The sequence below is a fragment of the Anguilla anguilla genome, chromosome 12 (genome assembly GCF_013347855.1).
Source record: "Anguilla anguilla isolate fAngAng1 chromosome 12, fAngAng1.pri, whole genome shotgun sequence".
Classification (NCBI taxonomy): domain Eukaryota; kingdom Metazoa; phylum Chordata; class Actinopteri; order Anguilliformes; family Anguillidae; genus Anguilla; species Anguilla anguilla.
Window position 1 is genome coordinate 27,290,619 of NC_049212.1, and position 15,060 is coordinate 27,305,678.

A 15,060-nucleotide genomic window follows, 5' to 3' on the forward strand; every position below is an offset into this window, starting at 1 on the left:
AGTTACTGATTGTAACAGCCTTATGTCTGAACCCACATTAATAACATGTTTGTATTAATTTTTTAATTAATTTTTTTAATTTGGCCAAATAGTTAATGTACTCGAGTTTTCCGTTGCTTTTATACAACCGAACTGATAAATCTGTGGTGGAGTTCAGAATTAGTCCGTGAACGTCCCAGATGGTGACGTCACCTCTAGAGAAGTTGTGTCCTTGAAATAATAATAATAAAAATCCTGGAAATCTCATTCTCTGTAGACCAGACATATGTGGTACAAAACAAGAGTGAAATGTTGTGATACTGATCACTGTGATGGTGGTGATGTAAAATTGTCGTGAATGCATCACATGTTCGGAGAGATTTGCCCTAGGAACAGGAAGATGCAGGCAGTCCACTCCCTCACGCATAAACATACGCACACTGGCCTTGCCCACCTTCTCAATCTGATTAATAATTCATTCGCAGTGTCGATCCACCTTCAAACTTGTCCCATACCGTTTTAATTGGTTCCATGAAAACACAGTTGGGAAAATATTAATCGCGAGATCTGTAGAAAAGAATATGGACGCTAAGCTATGTTGTTTTCTTTGTTAATTTTTAAATGTTGCAGAATGATATGTATAAAATAACTGCAGCAGTGTGAGCTGTAGCACTAGCCAGCCCCAGCCAGGAGACTACATAACAAATTGAGGGAAGTAAAATGTGAAACAAATCTGATGAAGATGAAGATTCTAAAACATTTTCAGCCTCTATTTCCCCTGCATTACTGCGTAATTTCGTCTGTTATGTCCTGCAGATCGACTGCTAACGCGTGGATGTTACTCATTTCTAAGGGGAAATGTGATTGAGAGCGGGGATGCGAAGTCCTAAAGAAGAAACAACGAACACGCTGCTTCCTGGTCGTTTTCCAGTTTCATATGGAGCAAAATTAAGGTCAAATTTATAAATTTACTGCCATTTTCTGCCACTGGAGTTCGCAGTGTTTTGGGACTGTTACATTTGTCTTTATCCGCCATATACTGCGGGCGTCTGTACTAGTCTATTGCAGTTCCCGTCTTCAGTCCGGGTAGGATGTAAGGGGCTACAATAATGTAGCCTACGGCGGTACATGGCGATGTGTACATTGTGCATTAAATGCTTCACTGGTCTTATTTGCATTTAGCCGTGAATTTAACGGCCGATTGACTGAAGACCGCACAAACGCTTTAGCTGCATCGAATAGCTGCTGTCAACTGTATGTACATAGATCGGCTGCCGTTCTAGGTGAAAAACATTACGATGCTGTGGTGTCCCGTTGCAGGACACCGCGCACCATAGCTAGGCTACAGCCAAACCATAAAATAAACCGTTCCCTTTCAAGTGTAGTTTATTCCGTTATTTATTACAGGCTTGTATTTAAGTGTCATTGCCTCGGCGTCCTCTGGACTGCAGTTGTCACATTTACTATCGCGTATCATGTGGAATTAATTTATTAAGTGGGCAGTTGCTTTAATTTTTAAAAAGAAATTCTGAAAAAAGCAGTCAATTGATAAAAAGTAGTACGATTACCAAATAACCCATGGACTCACAACCTTGACTCCCGAATAAATTGAGTAGGAAATTTTACTTGCCATTAAAACGGAATAAAATGCACACATCGTTATATGGTCTATCCACAAGGCCTGTGTCTGAATCATAATGTTACACTGTATAATATTTTAATATTTCAACAAATGCCCTGCGTTTAGGTACATGAAATTGGCTATTAGGGAGAGTAAAGTCTTAATGAGTTTTTGGCGGAATCGATGCGCGTCCCTTCTGGAGATCATTGACGCATCATGGGAACCAAACAGACCAAAGGAGCGGGACAGGAGGCTAGCGCGAGTCCCCTTCACGGCGCGTGGAGACGGACGCCGACGAAAGAGCGAGGCGATATATTTGCCTCTTTTATGCTGAGATCAGGGGATCGATTCGGACGCGGTGGAGCCCCCCCTCCCCCTTACCAGCGGCGCATCGGGATGATTCAAGAGATGATGATAATGGCCCAGCAAGGGAAGCAAGACGAGGCGACAGAGCTTCTGAAAACCCTGCGACAGGTAGGGTAATTCATGGACAGGTTGATTATTTAAAGAAGTCAATCATTCTTCTATTACTGGCAAATGTGTCATTGTTTCTCAGTAAAATTATAGGATAAATAGAATATACTAGAATGCATCTCTCAATTCCCATGCAGTCACTGAAGCCCACAATCCACCACTATGTTTATCACATATATTTAAATTTAGGTATTTAGCAGACGGCTTTATCCAGAGCGACTTACACAGTTGACGTTCTTTGTACATAGAGTCAATTTATACAGTTGTATATTAAGTAGACTTCCTTCTCAGTGGTGCAACAGCAGTGCCCCACCTGGAATCGAACCTACAACCCTGGAGTTGCAACCAGTTCCCTGGTGATTATTTATCATATCCTACAAAGTGAGACATACATATAAATTAATGACTACAAAATTTTAAATAATCACTGTACTATAGTTGTGTTAAAGAAACTACAAAACCACTTAGGCTATTTCACTCCCATGTTGCAGAAAATTAGAAATACTTGTAAATAGTTGAACCTTATTATTTACCACCCCTGGAAATTATTTTACCATTTCCATTTCTTGGTAAAGATCAGTGTGTTTTTTTAGATTCTTTTTATTGAATATGATGTGCCTTGATTGCAGCAACACTAACATGACCTTTTCTGGTGGCTTCTGTTTGAGGACATTTTTGCCATTCACCCTGTAGATATCAAATGGGTCGCCTTCAGTGATGACCATCACGGTCAGAAACCGGTTTTCATAAGAAATAACACTGTTGTTTTGGGGAACTATAAATCTTTACCTACAGTGCAACGGTCCCGAGTAGGTTGATACTCTGATGTAAGTCACTTCTGAGGATGTGGTTTGATAATAAAGCAATAGTCACTTACTTATTCTGGTGAATCATGATCTTGTGTACTCGCAAGTGGCATTAAAGCTGGCTGCACCAACATTTTTGGCGTATGAACTTATGGTTTTTAAGTCATGCTGGCTATCTAACCTGCCTTTGTGTATTCCGGCAAATTTCTACTGTGTTGTTTGCAAACAGAAAGAAATTTGTGTGCTTTAAGGGAATGCAGGAGAAAGCTGCAATTGGCAACAGGTGCATGGAGCTAAATTACTCATTCACAAACGAATGTTTGCTTTCTTTAATACTGGACTATGAAGACATTTGCTTGCAGAAATGTACTTGGAATAAGTGCTCATTGAAAGTAAACTGCACAATAGCAAAGTTTTCGGCGCAGAGTGCAATCTCACCAAGCATAATACAGTTACCTTTAAAGGATTACACTGGTTCACAGATGAGCAGCAGGCAATGACCAGCGGAGACAACGGCATTCAGACAATAAAGAAATGCACAGCTCTTTACAGTCAACAATATGACATACCTTGTTTTTTGTGCCTTTATTGTAAAAAAAAATTGACATGTGTGGCCAGGGAATTTGGAAGTCTATTACTCAGACATAAATATTGAATTTTGGATGAGAATGTGGGAATGTTTTTTAAAGAGAACGTCTTGATGGGTTGCTTAAGCCCTAATAGCCATAACCCTAGTTGGTTTGGGTCCTGAATTTTAACTCATCATTTGAGGTTGACTGCCTTGGGTCTTCTTATGAGTTAATACCTGTGAGAGTGAGAGACCCTATATCCCTGCAAGCTCACTGTGCTGCTCTCTGTTTGTGCTGCTATGTGTCTGCACTGCTCTGTGTGTCTGGTCTGATTGTGAATGCATGGCACAGTGGTATTTTAACATTTGATTTACAGAATCTAAAAAATCCACTATCTGTACCATGATCTTAACATAGATTCAGTTGTGCACCAGCAATGCCAAAGTCATTGATGGAGGTAATTATGAGAATAATACTAATGTGTTGAGAATGTTGCAAAGGCATTCACAGATACCACTAGCGGACAGTAGCAATATCATATTCACATATTTGATAGCTAAATGATCATGGTACATTCATTCTACAAACGTTTTTCATTTTATAGAATTTAATGACTCAAAAGAGTAGAACCAGACTTCCAGTTTGCAGTGGAAAGGAGTGGATGTGTATGCTGCCAATGCCCACACAATTCATTTGATTTTTACTTCTCCCATCTGTCAGATAAAATCCTACTAGTTGAATTCAACTCCTCCTAATGTTTAAAACGTCCAAAGAAAAGCACTCACACAACAGCTGAGGCAGTTAGGGTCTGACTTATTAGAGAAACGCTGGAGGACTCTCCAAATAAAAGATTTTCCACGTCCTTGAGTACCAAGCTCGATGCCATCCAATGCCATCCCTGTTCAATAGTCTGTGCTTTCCTGCCCACTATGGGATCCTATGGTAAGTGCTTCCCAGTGCTTTGTAGATCTAGTGCACTTTCCTTCAGTAATTTCCTTGGTGAATTAGTGTGAAATGAAACACAGCAGCTCCTGAGCCTGACAGAGCTTGACACACCCCTGAAGGCTGGTCCTGACCAGTGACTCTGCCTCATCCTTGCTCAGTGCTACTGCTTCAAACTTCCAGAGCTGGTGCTGCCATGAGACATGAGGACCCCTTGCTGTTATTTTTTTGTTCTCTCAATTCAGCTGAGTAGAGGATGGTTTTCTTGTGAATAACATCTCTGTCCTATTGGTTATAGGCATTTTTTAGTTACGATAACAAATTTACAGTCATAATGTCACATAATTAGGGCCAACTGTTTGTCTTTCACATGACTCTGCAGGTACTCTATCAGCACAATCAATCACAATTACTGTAGAATGTTCAGGATATTTTTCATTTTTATATAGTCACCCCAAGAAGTATTCTGGTGTGGTTTGCCAACAGCTGCATTTGAGCTAAGATCATGTTTCTGGTGTTGGATCGTTCTGTCCCTTATATCTGTTAAAATTACACCATTGCATCGGGGTCCTGCCATTGCATTGCACCTTCTAAAAGGCCAACTAAGTCCCCGTCTCACCCACCCAGTGCAAACTTGAGTGGGGTTTATACCATCCTTCATGCTACTATTATCTTCTGCATCTGGACAGCTGCAGTGTACCAGTCTGTGCTTTTGACAGCTGTGCCCTGTTTCACGAAGCAGGATTAGCTGGATAACTGCGCTGAGGAAAACCTAAGGCAGCTCTTTTTACTTCAGTCCATATTCCAAATTTGGGAAGGTTCCACGTTTTACTTACTCTTACCCAGTAATCTTGATTTGTGAAACACCCCTCTGCACTGTTCTATCTCTGCTTACTTAGTGGGTGAACGTGCTCTGTGTCCTTCCAAGTTTCTTATGTTCTCACGGCAACAGCGCCCTCTTGCTGCTCACTGAATGCCTACACGTGGTCAGATGTTTTTTCGCACAGAGTAGTCAATGTGTGGAATAGCCTACCAGATGACTCTAGGGATTTTGACCAGGCTTGATATGGTGTTAGGCTATCTAGTGTGTGGGTAATCAGAGCACTAGGTACAATGCAATTAGGAAAATGACGAGCATTGCTGGGCTGAATGGCCTGTTCTCATTGTTATGTTATGTTATGTTATGTTTTCAGTGAGATCTCTCCTGTAGTTCGCTGCCTGGCCTATAGGGAAAACTGCCAATAGGCTGTTTAGGATAGGAGTGTCTGCTCTATGGTACCCATGTTCATTGAGCACTGCAGCTGAAGGCAAACATGATATCACTTTTATTCAAGCTCAACACATTCTGGTTTCCTAGCTGTGTGTTTGATGCATTTTAACCTCCCCTTCTCTCCAGGATCTGGGAATGGAGTCCACATCTTTAGATGATGTCCTGTACCGTTATGCCAGCTTCCGCAATTTGGTGGACCCGATCACCCATGATCTCATCATCAGCTTGGCCCGGTACATTCACTGCTCTAAGACGGTAGGACTGCACCCGTCTTCCCACCCCTGATTCTCTCCCTACATACTGTTACAGTACATTTGCCACATTTGCCATTAAGGTTCAAGTTTAAATCTCTCATTCAGAACGATGGTGAATTAAGGCATGTCAAACTTTATTCTGTTAATTTCTTGAGAGATGGTAGTGCACCTACAGCACAGTTTTAAAAAGAGTTTGGTTTAAGAAGAATAAATTGTCTGCAGGTATTTTGGGGTTTGGTTTCATTATACGTAATCAGATCAGCTGATATCTTTCACTTTAATCCCAATGTATTAACACCATAGCAAATAACAGTTTCCTCATTCCTGATGAAGAGCATGTGCCAAATTATGAGACATTCTGTTAGGACTACTTCTTTCATGAGGAAACCGATTCACTCTCTCTGAGAGTCACCACATGTGCATCTGTGGCACTACAAATAAGCCTCCTTGGATCAATGATAACTATGAAGAAGAAGATGAATATGTCTGTTCCTTAATTTAGTTTGTATGGTCATCTGAGCTGCATGCAGGATAAGAACAGTGCTATGCAGCTGACACATGCGGATAATTGCCATTCAACTTGATATGACTCATCTGTGTAGTTGGCTTTCTGATTGTGGTTTAGTTATTTCAAAGCCCTTTTTCAAGTGTTGTGACCTGTATAAAAGAGATATGACAATAAAGACTTTGATATGCAAGTTTCCAAAGAAACACGAGGCAACTAACGGAGTTCCAAAAATTCAAAATAGTCAGTGCCTAAATTGCAAATACATTGATCAGAAAAACTGCAAAATTATGTAATTTAATAAGGGGAACAGTGTCAAAAATTATGACAACATGCCAAACACAAACACACTGCATCAGCAAGAGAAACAGTGATCGCAAATTAAAGCTCACTAACATGGACAGCAGGGCACTTAACAGTGTAGTTCCTAAACAGCCTAAATCTACTGCCTCAGAAATGACTACAGGATTGAATCAACATCACCTTGAGCTTCACAAAGCTGGTATTTATGGTAGGCCACCATTTGGAAACCACCTGTGTCCGAGGCTAACGCACAAAGACACATAGCATGGTGAAAGGAGTAATGGAAAAAACATGAAGCCATTTTACAAGACCAGGTGCATCAGATTGTGCAAACACTGTTCCCTCATGATTTCCCAATATTGCAAGATGATAATGCCCCCATACACCGTGCTAAACAATGTCAAAAGAGGTTTCAAGGACATGAGGTTGAAGACAGTCCCCTTCCACCCTCAATCACCAGACCTAAACATTGTTAAACATTAATGGGAAGTTTTAGAGTGCAGAATGTGAAGTAGATTCCCACCTTCTTCATCCCTCAAAGACCTGAAGGCTTTCCTTCTTGAAGAATGGTCCAACATCCCACTACACAGTTCAGAACTTGTATGACAGCATTCCTCGATGTATTGAAGCTGTTCTCAAAGTGAAGGGTGGCTCTATCCCGATTAGATACTTGATATTTATATATTGTTTGGTTTTTTCCTTTTGTCCAACTGCTGTATCGCTTCAGTAGGAATACAAACCATAGTCCCCCACATCAGTAGAAATACAAACAATAGCTGCCCTTTTCAGTAGAAATGCAAACCATAGTCCCCCTCATCAGCAGAAATACAAACCATAGCTTCCTTGTCAGTAGCTCATTGTTCTTTCTAAAGGCATCTGTAAACTCAAAACGAAACAGAACATTTTGATCAAAACGACCCGTTTCAAATAAGAGACGAACAGCCTGCCACACGTTTCACATTTCTGTGTCGCTCTTGACTGCCCAAAGTGCCCAGCGCTGTTTCCATGAGACATCTGTTCAAACTGCAGCTGTCTCCAGAGTGGCTGTGTTTTGTTGTTTTATTGTGTATGTATGTGTGTTTGTGTCTGTGCGTGTGTGTGCGTGTGTGTGTGTGTGTGTGCGTGTGTGTATGTGTGTGTGTGCGTGTGTGCATGTGTGTTTGTGTGTCTGTCAGGAAGGCGATTCTCTAGGTGCAGTGGAGAAGGTGTGTCGGCAGCTGACCTACCACCTGAGCCCCCACTCCCAGTGGAGACGGCAGGGCATGCTGAAGAGGAAGCCCCAGTCATGGTATGGAGGATGAGAATGGCCTTCCATATGTGTGCTCATTTAATTAGTATCGTTCCATACAATACTTTGACAAGATATATTTGACAAGGTATATTTTTGTGATAGGTATGAAAATTCACAGTGCAAATTCTATTCACATGCAAAGTTTCTTTTTAAAACCTCATATTTAGTATATATAAATTCTCCTGACAAGTTCGGCATGACCTAGAAGTGCCAGTGTAATTTAATACCATATTTTCTATGGATAAGAATGACTCATAAGAGGCACCGCACAGGGCCTGGAGGTGGAGCTGTCTCCTAGTCCCTCTGCTTTAGCACTCATTGGCTGCTGTCTGTGTGGAAGATCAGATATAATGTGTTATTTCTGCATAGTGTCAGAAGGACAAACAGGATGTTCGTACCTCTCAGCCATGACCATTGGACCTTAATTCTAGACTTTGAGGAAGAAGAAATATGGGACATTAGTGTATACTGGACAGAATTATTATCCTGCGTGTGTCTGCCAGACTTTCCACCTGCCTCCCATTACTACCACAGTCTCTTCTCTTCAGATGATAATATGAAAACACGACTTGTTTTTTCAGTTCTCACCATCACTGATTTTTCCTTTTAATAAAAGATAACTTCCCTTGAAATATTTTTTTCCACTGCTATGAGTTTTCACATCCTACATTTGAAGATTCACTGTGCAAAGTTTGTCATTTATTTCAGTGAGTTTCACCATAGATTGGAGTGGAGATGCGTAATTAAAGTGCCTTAGAGTCAGTCTTCTCTCCTGTTCTTTTTGCTTCAATAGTTTGAAAGCCCTGCTGTTAGTCCCTCCCCCTAGTGGGGCACTGGATCTGTCAGGTTTACCCCTCACCGTGCGGGATGTGGAGCGGCTGTGCGCCTACCTGCAACGACACGCGTCCCAGGTAAGCAGCCTGGAGCTGGGCTTCACCGAGCTGACGGATGCGGCCTTCCTGCTGCTGCTGCCCACCGTCAGCTCCCTGCCGTGCCTGGTGACCCTGATGCTGAATGGAAACCGGCTGACCCGCGCCGTTCTCAAGGAGCTCACTGACGCGCTCAAGGACTCCACCAGCTTCCCCAGCCTCACCTGGATCGACCTGGGCAACAACGTGGACATCTTCTGCCTGCCCCAGCCCTTCCTGGTCAGCTTGCGTAAGCGCTCCCCCAAAAAGCAGGGGAACCTCCCCACCATCATGGAGTTCGGGGAAAGCCAGGCCAGCGAGCCCGACAGCAGGGCGGAGCCCGAGAGCGAGGGGGACGAGATGCTGCGCACCGAGAGCATGGGGGAACTGAGGTCCGAGATGGAGGGAGAGATGGAGGGAGGGATGGACGGAGATCTGGAAATAGAGGAGATGATGGAGGAGCTGTTGGACTTTGATAAGGAGGTGCAGGGAAAGGAGTATGAGACAGAAGAGGACAGCATGTGGATAATGGAGGATCATGAGAAAGGTTTCAAGGGAAAGGGGGTCACTCCAGGACGGAGAACTCCAGACAGGCCTGCAAAGGCAGAGGTGGAGGACGATACTCAGAGCCACTCCAGTTCCAGCCAATCAGAGCATATGAGCTCACATATGGAGGATCAGGTAGCCAGCCATACGGACAATCAAACCTGAACCAGTGCTGCTTCATTCTGTCTGAGTAGAAGAAAAAACATGTTGGACTGCAAAAGAAGATATTGTCAGTTTCGCTCAGTACAATGACTTGCTTCCCTTTGTGATAAGACTGAATAATAAAACGGCAAATCTAGTCTGCTGTGAATATATCCAATATTTTCAAAAGATGGATAATAAGAGGATTGTGCATGAGAGGGTTATAGCTGCCACCAATAGTATTACCTGTATGTAACACATTATAATGTAACATTACTTGTCATTTTTAGTATCCCACACATAAAATTTATAGAAAACATTGAATCTGTTTAGATACTTCTGTGTGGCCTAACTGGCACGTTTAGTTTCATTTTGGTGTTAGGTGATAAACTAGTTATTTCTTACCAAAGGAGTTAATGCCTGTGTGCCTGTTACTCCAGTATCCCGCTGGTAAATAAAAACAGATGGGATGTGCCTCAAAATGAAATAGGTTATCTCTGTTTTGTTGAAAGTATCTCTGCCTGTCCATCTATGCAGCAGTCAGCAATTCATTAAAATATCTCCACTCCGCACCATGTCCAGCCATTTAAACGAATTATTCAGTGCTTGAATTCAGTGTGATTGAATAAGAAGTGGAGGCACTTTAAGCTGAAACGGCCTGATAAATCACCAATGGTGAAATATGGTGGATCTTTGATGTTATGGGGTGTTCCGTCTACTGGTCCTGGCCTCTTGGTAAGATCAATGGAATCATGAACTCCAGCAAGTGCAAAGATTTATTGGAGAAACTCTGGTTTCCCTCTTTCAGAAAGCTCAATCCTGGCTGAAAAGGTTTGTCCAGATCACACGAGAGTGAATGTTTGTGGTTTGAAAAGAAGTGGGCAGCAGGATTCCCCCCAATATAATCACAAATCTCTTTAAACCCCACATAAGATGGTTCAGTTGTGGAGAGGTGCAGATAGTACTGAAAACGGGTGGGAATAATTGGGACACAAATCTTGGAAAAAAGATATCACTTGTTAAATAAAGACTTTAGTATGAAATATTAAAATTTTGGAGGGCTGTATGTGTGTATGTGTGTGTGTACATATCTTTCACATTCCTTATTCCCTGCTCTCTTCTATTATATTACTTGCAGTATACTCTGGAAATGTGAAGCGAATTGGAGCAGGACTGTGGGAGTTTACTGGGCTGCTTTGTGTAAAACCCTTCTGAGAAAGTGTTTTACGTCTTGACATTTTGCAAATGGACTTTGTACATTCTGCCTTGCCTTTGATATGAAGCAGGGAAACAGCTGTGCTGTCCAGTTGGCAAGAGGGGGCCACTGGAGCTATCAGGCTGTTTTGCTGGGATTTTATTTTATATTTGTATAGTTTATTTTATTTTATATATATATATATTTGTTTGTTTTTGCTCCTCTCTGCTGTAAATTACAGTGGTTATTAATAAAGGCCCAGTGCATTCACCTGGGGACTCTTATTTAGTTGTGTTTTTGGACTGCTAGTTGTATTTGAGTTATCACCATGGTTACACAGCTTGCCCTTGTCTAGCACTTCCTGTTTCAGAGCCAGGATCCCCAGATATTCTGAATGGAATGTGTTATTTTAGCAGGTGTCAATGTACATGAACCATGTCTAGTCTGAGTTTTCCCTGCATTACAGGAAGACAGATCACCAGTCTACTGAATGTGGCTGAGAAAGATTGTATGCCCTCTACAGTCAGCCACCTTTCAAAAGTACACAGGGCTGGTGTTTCCTTAAGAAGAGTGATGTAATCCAAAAGCAATGTCACCAATTTCAGAATAGTATTCTAATAAAAAATGAATAATTGTGTGAAATTATGAATAACACCACACTAAGTGAAAAAACAAACCAAATGCTTATACTGTACATTATATTTGGCATTTTTGACAATTCAGACATGATTAAACAATTCAGACATGATTCTCATACTGAAATGAAACATTGTGCTAATAACAAACAAATCAACCGTGTTAATCACAATTTTAGTGTGTGTTGGCTACTTGAATATATTATGATTGAACTTTTGAATTCAAATTTTTTGGTCTTCTATGCTCTGCCTTGACTTCAACATTTAGAAGTTTGAGTGCACGTTTGGAGAGCAAGAATTGCATGCAGGTTTTTGTGGCACAGTATGAGAAGCTGATCTCTGATCAGTAGTTAGTAGTCATTCTCTACAAATCTGTGTTAATGACACTTCTAAACTAGATGGTGTCACTATTTACTTGAGGATCAGGAGTAGCCAACACCCTTCTATGTAAACACACTATTTTTGGTCAGCGCCTACATGAATGCAGGCACTGAGAAGCAGGTTCCTTCAAGATGGTGGTCTATACGAACACAACACCAATAACTGCTGTGATTTCACTGATACTGTTGTGACACCAGGAAGGGAGTTTGTGTGTTGTCTACCAGGGGGATGAGCTGACCTTTGCACAGGTGCCTAATCATTGGGCCTAATAAAAGCCCTGATTTTCAGGCCTAAGGGAGGACACTTTTCCTTGATGGGTATGGGTGAGCCCATTGCTGCTTTCAGTTAAGAACTGGTTTTCCGATGGTTGTGGCATGTTGGTGCCTGTTATTCTTTAGAGGACTTACTGCCTGCCCTTTCCAATGGAGTTTTTGGCTGCCAGATGTTTAGGATTTCTGTTATTTTACATTCACAGCATATTTATTACTAAAAAAAATCTTAATTAATATTTATCAAAAGGAACTCCTTCATTCTAAAACATAAAACCCTAAAAACTGAAACTATGTATATAATAGACCTTCTCAAGCACAAAGGTTGTGCTCTGGGTATGACTGCCTTAGGTGGATTTGGATGGAAAGGCTGAATGCCCCTCACCATGGTGAGCTGCATTTGACCTAGGTGACCAGTGCTCTGGCTTTCATCCCCCTCTCCAGAGTGAGACACAGCCCGTTCTCACTGATTCCTACCCTAGAGTGCTGAGAGAGGCTACTCTGTATCAGATACAGTCTAGAGTTCAACTGAAAATGTTTTCTTGCGATTTAAGTACAGGAGTGTGGATGGGGGTGGTGGGTGGATGATGGTTTTATTTCCACAAAAATGGCTCAAGAGGTTATTGAGGATATTACGTTTACCCCATAACCTGTTTGCTATGCTTTTTCAGTCTGCCTGTACAGGTCTGGGCAAGTAGGCCTTTATCATCGTTTCATTTGATTCTCAACTCAACTGCAGAACATGTCTTCTGAACAGAGTCTACTCCAGACTTGTCTCTAGGACCATGACTCAAGGCTAGACTGAAAACTGAGTCACATGAGGCAAGATCTCTGGGGAATCGAGAGTAATGTAAGGACATGCCAATCATGTGCTCTTTCCTCTTCCTTACCTTTTTCATTAATGCACTAGCAGGCAACGGCAAAACACAATGGAACAAAGAAAAACAAAAACAGAATATACACCCACAGAGTTGGGTGCCAGTAGACAGCAGGCCTGGAAATACCAGACATTTAACACATTAGGACATAACTCTACACTTGGTTTTTATTGTGAATATTAATTATCATCATTATTATGAATTGTATTTAAAAAGCACCTTTCATCTTGTGATCTCAATGTGCTTCACACACAGGGAATGCAAGCTTTTGATGAAAACTAAGAAAATATCTTGCTTTTCAACTTTAACCTTCTGAAGTAAAAACAAAAATGGTTAATTACAGGAATGAGAAAATCACTTTGGCATGGCCATCCTAGAGGGGTCTGGAAGCCACTCAACATGCAAGTGATGGTGTGCTTATACATTAGCCTATACCACTGTACTTCATTAAAGCTGATCCTACTTAAGTTTAGTTCTCTAACAATACAAATGAAGAAGGTATAAGGCTGTCTGTGGTTTAAAAAAAAAAAGAAACTTTCGGTAGAGAAGAATTATGCTTCACTTCTTATAGTACCCGATTAACGGCACAAACCCTAGTGTTCCTACCCACTTTGATTCCCCAGGTCATCACTGCGAAAGAGAATTAAGTTTTCAGTCGGCCTATATCTGGTTAAATGAAAGATAAATAGAATTTTTTTAAATTAGAATTTAAAATAGTTTGCCTTACCACACCAATCAGGTATTTGCAAATGACCTGTGATATGTTAGTTTCCTGTAGGGGGCATCAAGAAATGTAGGTAGAAGAGTCTATTGGGATTGAAAATAAAACATAACACGGTGTACATCTATGGATTAACACTGGCTTTACCAGCCAAAACAAAAGAAAGTATTCATTGTAGTGGGGTTAATTATCCAAAATGCAAAAGGAATCTAAGATTGTTCTGTGCTAAACATCATAAAGTGGCTGAAATGGTCCTTGTAATTGCACCTGACAAGAAAGCATCCACAAATTCTGCGCTGATGTAGGCTTCTCTGCGGCTGCAAAGTTTAGCCTATTAGCCTGCTCTTTCTTCAAAACATACCCCTATTCATCGACATTCCAGGGAATTAACTATATTATTATTATTATTATTACTGTTACTGTTGTTGTTGCTGCTGTTGTTAATAATAAATAGAAATCGAAAGTATAACAGGAACACTTCTTTATAACTATTAAAAAATACATTATTGTTACAGCATGTCCACAAAGGCAGTTAAAAGCATGTTATACCTGCACGTTCCGATTCACTAGGCTTCGTCAGGGCACCCCACATACCCTGACAACGGCTAGTAAGTCGAAACTCATAGTTATAGCATGCGTCTAAAATAACTTATTTTGAGAACATTCCGTAACAATAAACACATTTCTAATAGTAGAGAAGGGTGCCTTGATTTTTCCTGTTATCAGTTATTTGAATAGACCGCTTTCAATGAGCACCTTCCTTATCGAATGTATACGTTTCATCTCGGCAGCGCTCCCTTTTGCCTCTTTCCCCCCTCAGATATAGGTAGTTGGTAAACTTTAAATTAGCCTACTTATTTAGAGAAATGTTAAGCTCTTACTATTTAAGTGTTACGTTTTTTTATTCAGGGATGTCTAGAAATCTGATAGGTAAAGAAATAACCATAGCATGTTTTCTGATTCATTTAAGTACGACTGAAATGTACACGCGAAAAAAATAAAATAGAGTTACAAATCCATACAGTACCAACACTCACTGATAAAAGTTTCCAAAGATTAGGAGTATGACAGTGCACCGGTCGATATGAAATATTGCATTTACTCTAGTTTTACATTCACATGTTTATACTAAACAGCGTAGCAGGACTTCATTTACAGTTATTCTTTTCCGTGTTCAGCGTTGTAAGTGTTTCGTAAACAACCCCCGATGACGCCGGGTACCCGCGTAATTCTAAGACTTGTTTTCGTCTATTGTGTACAACATCCTAAAAACTGCCCTTGCTATAATTATTTATTTAACCAGTCAATCTTGTGTCTGATTGGTTCCAGTCTGTTTCTAGCTGCAGATAGCCAATGGCGTCACTTGGTTGTT

At 41.0% G+C, this 15,060-nt stretch overlaps 1 protein-coding gene across 1 annotated transcript; it reads left to right on the forward strand.

Moving 5' to 3' along the window:
• Positions 1-407: 407 nt before the first annotated feature.
• LOC118208942 (leucine-rich repeat-containing protein 75A-like) lies at positions 408-10,639 on the forward strand. Its single transcript, XM_035383953.1, has 4 exons — positions 408-2,074; positions 5,788-5,916; positions 7,899-8,011; positions 8,808-10,639. Exons 1-4 carry the CDS (start codon positions 1,817-1,819, stop codon positions 9,631-9,633), a joined length of 1,326 nt encoding a protein of 441 aa, XP_035239844.1. The 5' UTR covers positions 408-1,816; the 3' UTR covers positions 9,634-10,639.
• Positions 10,640-15,060: the final 4,421 nt, after the last annotated feature.

Excerpts from the sequence above, each read along its gene's own strand:
- LOC118208942 (XM_035383953.1), top strand. The coding sequence starts at position 1,817 with ATGGGAACCAAACAGACCAAAGGAGCGGGACAGGAGGCTAGCGCGAGT. Across the intron at positions 2,075-5,787 it reads TTCTGAAAACCCTGCGACAG|GATCTGGGAATGGAGTCCAC; the intron begins GTAGGGTAATTC and ends CCTTCTCTCCAG. Across the intron at positions 5,917-7,898 it reads ACATTCACTGCTCTAAGACG|GAAGGCGATTCTCTAGGTGC; the intron begins GTAGGACTGCAC and ends TGTGTCTGTCAG.